A 12,742-nucleotide genomic window follows, 5' to 3' on the forward strand; every position below is an offset into this window, starting at 1 on the left:
TTCAACATGTTTGTGCATCTTCTCAAATTGTAGCTCAGAGTTCCTGGCACATCGTCAAGTGCTACACTTACTGGTCTTACTAGAGGTGCCACCTACAACATCATAGTGGAGGCAATTAAAAATAGGAAAAGGCACAAAGTCCTTGAAGAGGTGGTCACAGTGGGCAATGTTGGTAAGTAGAAAGGAGGCACTTTGGGGGAAGGGCTCCACTCTTCTTTTGTGTAATAACCTTGGTTTAGGATCGCTGATAACTATGGTGTCCTTGTTTGGTTGGATTTTACGCTTGTGTCACACTAATCCTTCATGGAGTTCAGGATGGCATGCATAGGTGTCTCCATGCCAGTTTAACCTCCCAGGGAGGTTAGTTAGAGAGAAAGTGACTGGGCCAGCTTCATGGCTGACCGGGGATTTGAACCCCGATCTCCCCACTACTGCACTCTAACCACTGCACCATTCTAGCTCTCCAACTCCTCTTTCAATTGTGTATCTTTCAGCATTCATTTCTGCCTGTTCTTTTGCTTCCTCTGAGTTATATATTCAAATAATCTTAGTGGGAGAGGAAGCCTGTTTAAGCGATGAAATCCAGATCATTATCTGAACAAAGATAATTAAGATAGATTTTTGTGCTATTTATCGCTGCATGGAGACTTCATTCTTACTGGCACCCTTTTGAGTGGGGGGGGGGGGATTGTTTGCTAAGAAGTACTGCATGTTGTCATACTACTTTTCATTCTGTGTCCTTTCCAGTTCCTGGAACATCAAACCAACCGACAGATGACTCATGTTATGATACATTCACTGGCTCCTTCTACTCTGTTGGGGAGGAATGGGAAAGAATGTCTGAAACGGGATTTAAACTCTGGTGCCAATGTTTAGGCCTTGGCAGTGGACACTTCAGATGTGACTCTTCAAGTGAGTAGCTTCTTGAATTCATTTGGCTCCATTTCTAAAATCTGAGGCAATAAACCCCAAATACCTACACCTCCCCCCCTCAGAAGAGTGGTGAGGAATCCCCAGCACAGAACTATACTACATCGCCAACCAGGTGCACCACATAATCCCAGACATTGTAGAAGACGAAACAAAACAACGGGTACACCTGCAGAGAGACGTAATCGAAAATCCCCCCCACCATGGCATACCCATTCCTCCCAAACAAATCCCACAACACTAAACAGGTTCACATAGACCATGCTTAAAGCATGGAAGGAAGAAGCAGGTAAACTGCCCCCAACCCCATCCCCACTAATCCCCCTGGCTCACCACCCACTATTCCACCAGGCAGCACAAAACCTCCAGATAAAAACCTGGCAAGCCAAAGGCTTATACCGCCTAGCAGGCTTCTACAAAAATAACAAACCCACATTGACACAAGAAATACAAGACAAACTAGGGAACACCCAAATGCCCTGGTTAACACACCACCATTTTCATTGTGCTGTGATGTTAGACAACCCAGAAAAGGGGATAGCACACATTTGCGTAGCTGGTTGTACAATGGACAGTATAAAAGAATATGTTCTACTGTGTCCGGCACATTCAAAAAACATCCGCAATGCCTATCGTTTCAGGAGATGTTTAAATATCTGCCCTTAACAAAAGCTGAGGGAAAAACTTTCAGTTGGCCCTGCGTTGGACTGGAATTATTAACTGTGAAATATAAGTGACCCTGCTATTTGTTGGATTTAAACCATAAAACATAATCCAGCTAGAGCTGTCATTAATTCTGGTTTACACCAGTTTTTTTCCAATTAAAGTTCAGTATTTTGTTTGCTGCAGGACTTTACCAGCTGATTACCCTGATGCCAAACACTTATATTCTTACGTCCCCCCCAGATAAAATAAGACACCTAATTGAACATTGCTTCTTCTGTGTGTGCTTCACATTTACAGATACTGACAGCCAAATCAACAACTAAATAAATCCTGATAACTTGAAGCCAATTTGATAAAACCTAAATACTATGTCTTGATCATATTGCAAGTTATAGCCCTCATTCCCAGCCTTGTCATATGTATCCTAGCAGCATTAGAGCTTTCTAAAATAATCTTAACAACTCTCTTAAAAGCCAATTCACTTTCTAAATATGTTCATAATATGTTCCAGTGGCGAAGCACTGCTCAACCCTTAGCAAGATCAAATGCTTCTAGCTCACCCTGCGATAAGTGATGGTTTAAGCAGCCTCATGTAGCGATCACAGCAATGAGGAGACCAACAGCAGGTGGATGTGGCTGAAACACCCTAGAATTATTTTTTGGATAGGCGGGGACTGTTACCTGGGAACAATAACAGAGGAATTATTTTTTATGGATACTAAACATGTCCGGCCCCTTTTTACTCCCAAGCTGTGCCTAGCTGCCAGTTGACTGGATAAGAGCTCTTTTTTGTTGAAATATTGTTCTTTGTAAAGAGCTCCTTCTACCAATCTGAGGCTTTTGTCTTTGGGACCCTAAGCCCCAGAATACATCAAGTGACCAACACATTGTCAAACAGGGCTCAGTGTGGATTCAGCATCACTTTATTGACCTGTCGTTTCTTTGCTTCATTCAGAGTGGTGTCATGACAACGCTGTGAACTATAAGATTGGTGAGAAGTGGGACCGGCAAGGAGAGAACGGACAGATGATGAGCTGCACTTGCCTTGGGAATGGAAAGGGAGAATTCAAATGCGAACCTCGTACGTATGGACCTTTCTTGGTGTATAAAACAACATTCCTGCTGCTCGGGCTTGTCCCCAAAATAACCTAGAAGCGAAATCTAGGGTGCTGTTCAACTGGGTTTCACTCAGAGTAGATCCATTGAAATTAATGAGCCAAACTTATGGATCTACTCTGAGTTAAGCGTAGTTAAATGCCACCTCTAGTGATTTATTTTTCTGAATTAAAATGAAAAGTTGGGGTCCGATTCCTGTCCTCTGGGACAATTCTTCTTACAGGAGTGTTTAACTGACAATGAGGGTGTTCTGCACAGGGTTGTTCATTCTTTATACCACAAAAGGCAAGAAAAATGTCTTCCTGCCATCGGTTTAGGTGCTCCCTCTTACAGGAAAGCACTGGCAACTCATGGGCCTACTGCCAATGCTGGTGGCCATAAATCAACAGAACTCAACTAGGTTTTCTTCCCTCCTCCTCTTTTCCGCAGGTTGGCAGGTAGGAGGAAACCTGAACAAAATCCTGCCAACCTGTTGATGAACACCACACTGGAGATAACATCCTAAATTGTCTTAAGAATCTTCCTGGTATAGGTTGGCACTGTTAAGGTGGATGTTTTGCCCTCCGAGTGGCAAAGTACATGCCAATTATTAAAAGAATTGCTTGTTCCTTGGCTTTTTTTGTAGATGAAGCAACTTGCTACGATGAGGGCAAAATGTACCATGTAGGAGAGCAGTGGCAGAAGGAATATCTTGGGGCCATCTGCTCCTGTACTTGCTATGGAGGACAGCAGGTAAGCATTTTAATAGCAGTGCTGTGACTTATACAGGCAGCATGGTGTGTGTGAGAGAGTGTGGGGAGGCAGGAGGGAATATGACATACTTGCAGAATCTGGACATATTTTGTGGATAATGCCCACTCAGGTTCAGAGTTCATTACATTTTAAGTGACTCTACAGTAACAAACACTACAAATGAAATTGTTAAAGGGGAGCCTAAAGCAGAAATAAACATGTGACATTATGCATTTTTGCCCAGTTTTACAGGCATGCGCAGTATATGAAGTCTAATTTACCGATACTAATGCCACTTTACTAATGCCACTTGTTTACAGAACAAGTACTTTTGCAGCATTGTGGATGAGCTGTTTAGAGCTGCCTAGGTGACACAGTACTGTTCCTGTCTCCTAACATGTCTTTCATTCAGATAGCTTCTGTAGTTGTTGAAATATTATTTCCCAAATGATCAGTACATCTGTTCATGCAACTTAAAACACTTAAAATGACCTTAAAATGCTGTTAGTTCCTCTGCCTATTAAGACAGTAATCATACACAGTGAGTTCCCATTGACTTAAAATCAGTGAAAATTTACCTGTATGAATGAACCCATGATACCTAGTGAATCAACCTCTCATTTTGACTGGATCTTTTCCCTTAGGATACGAAGGGAAACAATTGTGTATGCCACTTTTCTTCAGGGACAAATTTGAAATTTGACATCTCCCATTCAGAAGCTCATGCTAAAATGTAGTGTTTGTTTATTTAAAGGGCTGGCGTTGTGACAATTGTCGTAGACCAGGTGCTGCGCTCTCACCTGAAGGTTCTCCTGGTCACACCTATTCACAGTACTCACAGAGACAGCAACAAACTTCAAATACTGTAAGTATAGAAGCCCCATTCATCTGACAGCAGTGGCCGTCCAGCACTGCTCACCGTTGTTTCTAAGAATGCAAATTCCTGGTAGTCTTCCGCTATAGACAGGCAACTTCTGTTAACATCATTGGTCTCCCAGCAGTTTCTAATCTAAGAGACTGATCAGATGCACAGCTTCAGAGTCAAGTGCTTCTAGTCCAACACCAAAATATTTAGAATAAGTTAGTCATCTGCATGGCCAGCCTAAAACAGTTCTAAACCACTTTCATGTGATGACTAATCCAACGTTCCTAGTCTGACTGCCACAGGCTTCCAATTCCCACAATATCCTACGGTATGATATGGTATGAAACACGACTGGAATGCAGTTTGTGTCGAGAGCGAGTGTGTTTATTGGACCATGTCCAGGTTAGTGGCAGAAGGAAGGGAAACCAATATAGCCATCACTTTGATGAATGCAATGGAACAGGAACATTTCCATTCCCTTCAGCAGAACTGCCCATCCCTCCACCTCACAATTCATCTGTTAAGGGTTTGCATTGTGAAATGTCAAGAGATGCAAGTATTTTGGCTGAGCAAGATACTTTCCACCTTCTGGACCTGTTGAGCTGATTTCCTTCCTCCTCCTTTCTTCCAGCAGAATGTTCACTGCCCCATTGAGTGCTTCTACCCTTTGCATCTACAAGCAGAGACACCAAATCGACGAGGAGACTAACATCAGCCAAGGAAAGTCTTTCTTGCCAAGACCATCCACTCTAGAATGCTGCTAGAGGAAAGCAGGTCTGCTTCGGGTGGCCAGAGTGCCTTTCTCGGCTTTGCTCAACTCACAGCTTCTCCAAGGGAGGCCACTCTTGGAGTGTCTCAAGACTTCTTTTCACAAAGGATAGTTGTATACTGTCTTCTCTTTTGCTCAGTGTTTCAATACCATTCAGTATTTTCCCTGAAGACGACTCATACTAACTCATAATTTGCTCAGCAACCAGTATCCATAAGGGATTAAGGGGAGGGGCTCTCCTGCCATAGGGAATGAATGAAAATCCAAAGTTCTGTGTTCATCTAATTGCGCAGCTACCAATAGGGACTGCAAACCCCATCACTGTGATATCTAAAAATATGCACAGTCCTAATCTTTCTAAATTATCCTAATTTCTTTCCCTAGCGGTATGTTTGTATCTCGTACTGTTATTTATCAACATTGTTCTTCCTTTCCCTGCTCCCTCCCCTCCCCCTCAGTGTTTTTTTAACAGGAAAATATATTAAAGACACTTAGTACACCATTGACAGAGGAATTTGGTATAATTATGATCAGTGATTATTTTTTATACTGTAAGTGCCAAAGCTTTAACTACTGTGGGAGACAACTCTTTTAATAAAAAGATTTACAATCCAGCTGTGTGCCTAGTTGTCTTTCTTCTTTGGATTGTGTAGCTCATCCCTGGAACTGGAACATGGAGCTCTTCTGCACCCCCCTTCTAGGCACTGAAATGCTGTATAGCACCATTGGTGCAAGCGTGGATCTATCCCAACATAAAAATACATCTCCTTTATATTTTTTGAGCTTTTCATTTTTCAAAACATCACCAGCCATCTCTCCCCTGCTCATTACCTCCCTCACTGTAAGATAGATTAGGCTAATAGGTGGCAACTGGCCTAAGGCTGCCTATTGAGTTTTGTAGCTGAGTGAAAATTGCAACTGGAATCCCTAATTGATACAGCAGAGGAAATTCTCTCTCTTAGGCTTTATTGCTATAAGACACCTGTCTTGTGAAACAGGTGAAGAAAGCCCACCCTGAATTTATCATGGGGGTGAGGCATCTTTAGCCTACCTTGATGGCCTTCTCTCTACTCTTGCCCCATTGTGATCTAGACCATTTGAACTAGTCAGGGGAGGAGGTGACGGTATGGAAAGATTTTGCTTTAGGGCAACAAGAGGGGCTGGTGCTGAATGTTGATGCTCTACGCCCAGTGATTCTGACCCTATTTTTAAAGCATTTGGCAGCGGTACTCCCTGAGATCGTAACTGTCTTCAGTCACAACATGAAACACAAGGCTAAAAACATACAGAACCCAAGACTGCCATGATTACAACAACAAAATGCTAATACTGTAATACAGCTTTTGTTACACAATATGGCTTGCAATACTGTTAATGTTGCTATCATGAAAATTGCTGTTTGCAGTCTTTACTGCAGGCCAGAAGAAGAAGAGCCAGTTGTTAGTGAAGTTAACTTTACTCAAGGGAACAAACATAAACTCAACAACACTCGGAGTAGGTCTTGCCAGGACTGATTGCCCCCACCTTCTACCCCCTCTAAGGCTCCTCTCTGCCAGATGTTTCCAAGCAGTCTCAAACTGCATCTGGGCATCTCTAATCTTTGTTCCGGCCTACGCATCACTCTGCGTGTCCTTGGAGACAAGGGGGAGGGGAGCTTGTCACAGTAGATGTTAGCTATTTGTCATCAAAAATAGTTGAATACATAAATGGTTGAATATAAATCTTTACTTTGTGAAATACATTACAAATACTAACAGGAGAGGCAGGCTCCCTGTTGTCATCTGCAGCCTCTTGCCTGCCCTCCTCTGCTTCAGCCTCTGAGACTGCTCAGTCACCAACCTGCCCTGCTCACTAAATCCTGTTGACCCAACAGCATTCCACTCCTTGAACTCTCCTCAGTGTCCCATCACCAATCCCTGGGCTCTGAGCCTTCCTCTTCTGGGGTTTCTCTTGGGGGTTCCTCAGCTGATGGCTCCCACCACTGCTTGTCACCCAGCCGTTCTCTGACAACAGGAAACTTCCCGGGGGACAGGGAGTATGTTACGGGCCCTGTGTGCATAAGCGAAAGTGGGGAACCCACTGCAGCTTCCCACCCAAAAGCTGTTTAAAGGTTTGGTTGATTGGTGGCAGGGATGTTGGGTCCAGAGTGGGAGAGGGAAGCGGTGGGCAGGGAGGGAGGCTGTCTTGCCCCTTCCTACCCTTTGCATGGCTGGCGCTGATGCCACTTTGTGGCTGGACTTCCTCTTTTTCCTCCAAGAGGACAGGTTGTTTTCACCTCCTCTTTTTTCTGCCTCATTCAGGGGTAGGCAACCTAAGGCCCATGGGCCACAAGCAGCCCACAGGGGTCGTTTTAACCGGCCCATGAGTCACCCCCAAACCAAGCGGCCCGCTCAGCAAGCCCCCGTGCACTGTGCTAAACTGGCGTTGAGTCAATTTTGTTGCTTGGTCACTTTCATGCCTGTAACAAATAACTTCTGACACCAGGAGCCCTTTGTTTAAACTGCGCATCTGATCTGACAAGCACAGCAAAACATGCTTCAGAGTATTTCACAGTGGAGATATTTTTAATAAACCACCAAACATGCAGAAACCACGCTGCCAGTTTCCTCCCCCTTGGCAGTGAAAATTACCTACTCTTACCACATATTCTGCTGTCAGCACGGCAGAAGTTATTTCCATCACTTTATAATATACCTCCCCAAAGACAGTTCACATTTAATAATTCCAACTAAGCATAAGGCAAATCTTTTTAAAGCAGCAGATTGAAGCACCACTGCTCCATATTGTAGCTCACTGTTTTGATTTCAGAGTTTTGGAAATGGAAACAAACATTTAGGAAGATGAGGCTTCAGCTTTTGTAAGTCTTTATCTCTCCTGGTCTTATGTGAGAGTATGTAGAGTAGAATCATAGAATCATAGAGTTGGAAGAGACCACAAGGGCCATCGAGTCCAACCCCCTGCCAAGCAGGAAAAGAAGAAGCTGCACAGAGCATCTTGATGTCCCGGTGCAAGTGCTGGAGTTTAACATATTTATAGTTGGACCACAAGTTGGTGTCCAGGTACCTAGCACTAGATACAGAGAATAAGCATATAGGAGCCTGATAAAAGCTTCAGAGACTCCCACACCAAAGTTGTTGCAGATCCTCCTGCAGTTGTTCCCCAACCCTTGTTAACAAAATAATGTACTGTGGTTGCTTATAATGGCATGGCTACAAACTACTACATTTATTCTATAAATTTACTCAACATGTATTATATTACTTGTGCTGGACCCCCTTGAAATTCTCACTTATCAGTGTGAGTGCAACTTCTCCCATGCTTGTAGGTCTATATATCCTTCCATCCCTTTAAAAAAGAGGTTTAGCTGTTGTGGAGGTAACGTGTGCTGAGGGTGCAGAGTAGGTTTTGTAGCTGCCAGTCACCTCATCATATTTATAGGAGAAACCGCAGAAGAAGTTGCAATCGGAGTGGCCAGTGAACATCACAAGGGGTCAGGCACCCCAAATTCAGAATATCCTGTCTGTACAGTGCTAAGTTTTTGGCACCAATTTAAAACCACCACCACCCAGGCCTTTGCCTCTATGCCTATTGCTGTGAAGTTTACTTCTCTTGCTACCATTTTATATTGTTAATGCTTGCTGATGCATTACATTTTGTTTTACCTATTTTATTAGCAATTGTAACTTGCTCTTCGAAGAGTGCAATAGAAATACCATATTTCACCGCATCATTGTTGCATTTTTAATGCTCTCCCCCCCCAAAAAAAGTACCCCATTATGTAGTGAATTACGGTAATGGCTGGAAGCTGTCAAGGTGGGTGGAAGCCGTCGCGTCCCAGAGGACACGCAGGCCTCAGCGGTTGGGTGTGAGCCAAGTTGTGGGGCGCTGGAGTTCCACGCCTGCCAAGTTTGAGCAGGCCTCCAGCAGCTCGCGCGCCCCGAGGCATGAACAGATGGAGGGACCCAGAGAGGCAAAAGCAATCTGGCACCCGGGTTGAATGCCCTTCCCAGTCAATAGCCATCAGCAGCCCAGCTCCACGGATCCTCCTGCTGTGAATTATACCCTGCAACTATTATGTGGGGAAAGCACTGGAACCAATTTTAGAGCTGCAAAAATGGGGGTGAGACTATTATGAGATTAAATTTGGTATTTTAATATCAAAGTACAATGTTTATCTGCTTCCCATACATACAATGCCCAGCTGATTATCTGCACACTGCAAAAGCCAATAAAACCAATGTCCACGCCTTGAATGCATAAAGAATTCGACTTCAGACACATTAGTGACAAACACTTTTGTCCATTAATTTTTCAAGAAATGCATCAGAGGCTAGCTACTTTAGATTTCTCAAAGCAATGGGTATTATATGTAGAATATAAAGTGAAATGTTCCCATGAAGACCGGCTTTTTAGAAAGCAAGCAAGAACCCGTTAATGAGGATGCTTCCACAAGCAAAGAGACAAGCAAATGAGCAAAGAGGAATGTCTGGCAACGTGGGGAAGCTTCAGTGGTGGAAGAGACGGAGGCTGGTGTGAACAAGAGTTATTCCCAGCTCATCGCAGGCTTCGATCACAACTTGGTCAGCTGCTGAACCGGAAGGGGCAGCAATGAACTGGACTCCACTCTGAGAGAAAAGGAGGAGGGAGACAAATACAAATCAGCTTTATTGAACCATTTCATTAGCTGTTGCACAATTCTGCACATATGGGGTGCCCACAAAAGCTGCCAACCACTTTTAGGGAAGATTGTCCTAAACGGAGGTCAGAGAGGATACTAAGGGTGGTGAATCTTCTCTTTGGAAGGTGCTGAAAGATGAGAATTGCAACCTGTCCGAGTTTGAGTAGGTATCATCAGCTTTCCCCCGAAATGCATGTCTGGACTAAATTTCCCTACAGCTACTCCTGCTTCCACTTTGATACCTCTTACCTGCAACTGTATTCTACAAAACAGATTTTAGGGAGCCAGTATGCAAAGCAAGAGCAGCTAATTGGACATATTCTCCTCAGGCCTGTTAGTCATTAAGAGTCACAGTCACACACACACACACACACCCCCGCCGCCAATTCCACAGCCTTACCCGCTTTGCTCTATCCACGTTATCCCTGAAAGGGAAGAAAGCATCAGAGCTGAGCGAGACGCCAGTCAGTTTCCCAATCCATGCCTTTTGGTCTGCCTCAGTTAGCAAAGCTGGGACTTCCTCAAACAGCGCCTTCCACTTGACAAGATCTTCATCCTGCAAAGGGGCATTTTTGAAATTCACCTGCTTCATTGATGGCATCTAATTCAACAATGCAGGCAAATACAGTGACAAGAATGCAAACATTTCTCCAAGTTCCCCGCTGGAAGGTCACAGCTACGTAACACCTTGCTACAAAATTTGTACTCGGAGGTTTATTAAATTCTAAGCCCCCCTGGTTCCTTTGTTGTTTAAACTAATACATACCCGTACCCTTATAGCTTCCTACTACAAAGCACCCTGCTCATTTCAGAGTCATTTGCTTTGCTTGGCCTATTTTCTGCTACTCCAGCCAGTGAGTAAACATCAAAGCACCCAAACAGACCATTTAGTACAAGGAGCCCAACACAACATTCAACAAAACAGGATTTTGGCTCACTGTCCTCCGTCTTGAGTGCCACTGATCCAGCTGCCGTTTGCCCCAAGGAAGCAATCAGACTTCTGACATGATTTGCAGAATGTCTGTTTTAACCACATCCCTGTTTGCTTCCTTGCATTCAGACTTTATTGCATTCCGAAGGAGTGTGTAGTTTACCAAGTTATGCAACGTTTGTGGAAGCCCTGAACTTGCTAGAGAAGCATTCAAGAAATTGGAATAAGACGTCAAACACCCTTCTGCAGCTAAAGGGGGTGGGGGCAGTGTTCAAATTTGGGTATTTGTTTTTAATGCTTTCGGCACAAGCTTTTCAACCAGAGAGCTGCCACTCGTGGTCCTTTTATTCCCTTAAAGATCTCTGATGAGAACTAGGCGGCAGCTCTGACTTAATTTCTTCTGGTACTTCAGATTGAAGTATTTAGGAACTTTCCCTCTTTACGAACCAGACCTTCTCGTGGAAGCAGCTATAAAGGTACCCGGTTGGATCTTCTGAAATATCAGTTGATAAATATGATGTGTGACTATTTTTCCTTAAAAACCCAGATCTGGAAGGAAGACACTTGATACTGATCCTAGTTTTATTTGCATCTGACTCTTACCTTTCAGATGCACATCATGATGGGAGTATTGTCTGCCTCTGAGAAATTCAGAGATGTCTGGCCTTTTTACTGAGGCTTCCAAGGATCATCTAACTTTGGGGGGGGGGGGGGTGCGCACGCGCTACCCTAAGAAGTCTAATGCACTTGGAACAAACTTGCCTGTTTTTAATACTGTTGTTTTTTGTAAGTAAGTACTATATAAAAGCAACAGAGAATTGCAGCTTCAATAACTAACAGCACATAGATCCAGCCATGGCAATCACAACCAAGAGCTCCCACCCCAAGTACACGAATATGCAAGGCACACCCCTTTCTCCCTGGGCTTTGGCTATCCTATTGAATATCTGAATAAGGCAGCCCTTGGCAAAGAGCTTTTGCAGGGTTGTAAGCATTCCAAGGTGCCTCCTACGTGAGTAGAGGTTGCACGTGGCCTAGTGGTCGGAGTGCCAGACTAGGACCTTGGGAGGCCAGAGTTCAAATCCCTGGTTCGGCCAAGAACCTCACTGGGTGACCCTGAGCCAGTCTCTGCCTCTCAGCTTAACCTACCTCACAAGATTGTTGTAGGGATTAAGTGAGGAGCAGGGGGAATCATGTAAATCACCTTAAGCTCCCTGGAGAAAGGGGTATAAATGCAACAAACAAACAAAAGGTGTGCAAGCACCATTCCTGAACAGATTCTGGACTTTGTCTCTAGCCATGTGCCCCCAGGCTTACCTCTCCAATGGTCCCTGTGACATACTGATCAATAGCATTAGAGATTTCCGCTCTTTTCACTCCCGCTTTGAACTTCATGGAGAGCACCCGTGGGTGATGCCTGAGCCACCAGTGGTTTGCCTTGTCTCCAGCCAGTCGGGTGCAATGGATTCGGGACTGCTGCCCTGCCCCAATGCCAACCACCTGAAATAGACAGAGCACTATAATTATTTGGAGGAAGGGCAAGCTTCCATGGGCACCTTTTCCTAAGAAATTCACTCAAGGCCTCACCAGAAAAGCCAAACCTTAAACTGTGTCACCAATATGTACCAGTTTAGAAACAAGATTCCTGAACGTTACACACCCGCCGGGGGGGGGGGGGAAGCAAAATATTTGTTAAGTTAGGAAACAAGACTGCTTTTTCTTCAGTAATCTATGTATTGAGCCAAGGAAAAGGAAGCACTCAAGTTATGCGAGTTTCTAGGCATCTAGCCTGCTCTGGGAAAGCAGTTGCACCGCGTGGTTTGAGATGAGCCGTTCTCCAACGTGGGAGTCCCAACCACTATGGAGAAAGCTGTAATATTCTCTACTGCATTGTAAGCTTTACTTTCCACTAGCGCTACAGACTTCATTGAAATGGGCAGATGGCGCAGGAGTTTAAGGCAGCCAACGAGAGTCAATTCTGGCTGAGTGAAGAGGTTTCACTGGCCTAGAGAAGGCTCACTGCAGCCCCGAACCTCTGGAAAAGATTAGGGGCCC

At 44.4% G+C, this 12,742-nt stretch overlaps 2 protein-coding genes across 9 annotated transcripts in view; one reads left to right on the forward strand and one right to left on the reverse strand.

Moving 5' to 3' along the window:
- Positions 1-5,692, forward strand: part of FN1 (fibronectin 1) — a 72,831-nt gene extending 67,139 nt beyond the window's left edge. For 4 of the 8 annotated variants that reach the window (XM_028704602.2, XM_077919289.1, XM_077919299.1 and 1 more), the window contains 6 exons: positions 34-172; positions 748-912; positions 2,552-2,677; positions 3,338-3,444; positions 4,199-4,309; positions 4,941-5,692. In XM_028704602.2, coding sequence (XP_028560435.2) covers positions 34-172; positions 748-912; positions 2,552-2,677; positions 3,338-3,444; positions 4,199-4,309; positions 4,941-5,018 — 726 coding nt within the window. In that variant the 3' untranslated portion in view covers positions 5,019-5,692. The remainder of the gene's footprint in view (positions 1-33; positions 173-747; positions 913-2,551; positions 2,678-3,337; positions 3,445-4,198; positions 4,310-4,940) is intronic. The other 4 variants (XM_077919284.1, XM_077919291.1, XM_077919301.1 and 1 more) reach the window with 1 other exon arrangement.
- A 3,515-nt stretch (positions 5,693-9,207) lies between these two features.
- The window catches only part of ATIC (5-aminoimidazole-4-carboxamide ribonucleotide formyltransferase/IMP cyclohydrolase), a 29,888-nt gene continuing 26,353 nt past the window's right edge, over positions 9,208-12,742 (reverse strand). The window contains exons 14-16 of the mRNA XM_028704619.2: positions 12,005-12,187; positions 10,157-10,312; positions 9,208-9,703 (exon numbers count right to left, since the gene is read on the reverse strand). Coding sequence (XP_028560452.2) covers positions 9,584-9,703; positions 10,157-10,312; positions 12,005-12,187 — 459 coding nt within the window. The 3' untranslated portion in view covers positions 9,208-9,583. The remainder of the gene's footprint in view (positions 9,704-10,156; positions 10,313-12,004; positions 12,188-12,742) is intronic.

The sequence above is a fragment of the Podarcis muralis genome, chromosome 1 (genome assembly GCF_964188315.1).
Source record: "Podarcis muralis chromosome 1, rPodMur119.hap1.1, whole genome shotgun sequence".
Taxonomy (NCBI): Eukaryota; Metazoa; Chordata; class Lepidosauria; order Squamata; family Lacertidae; genus Podarcis; species Podarcis muralis.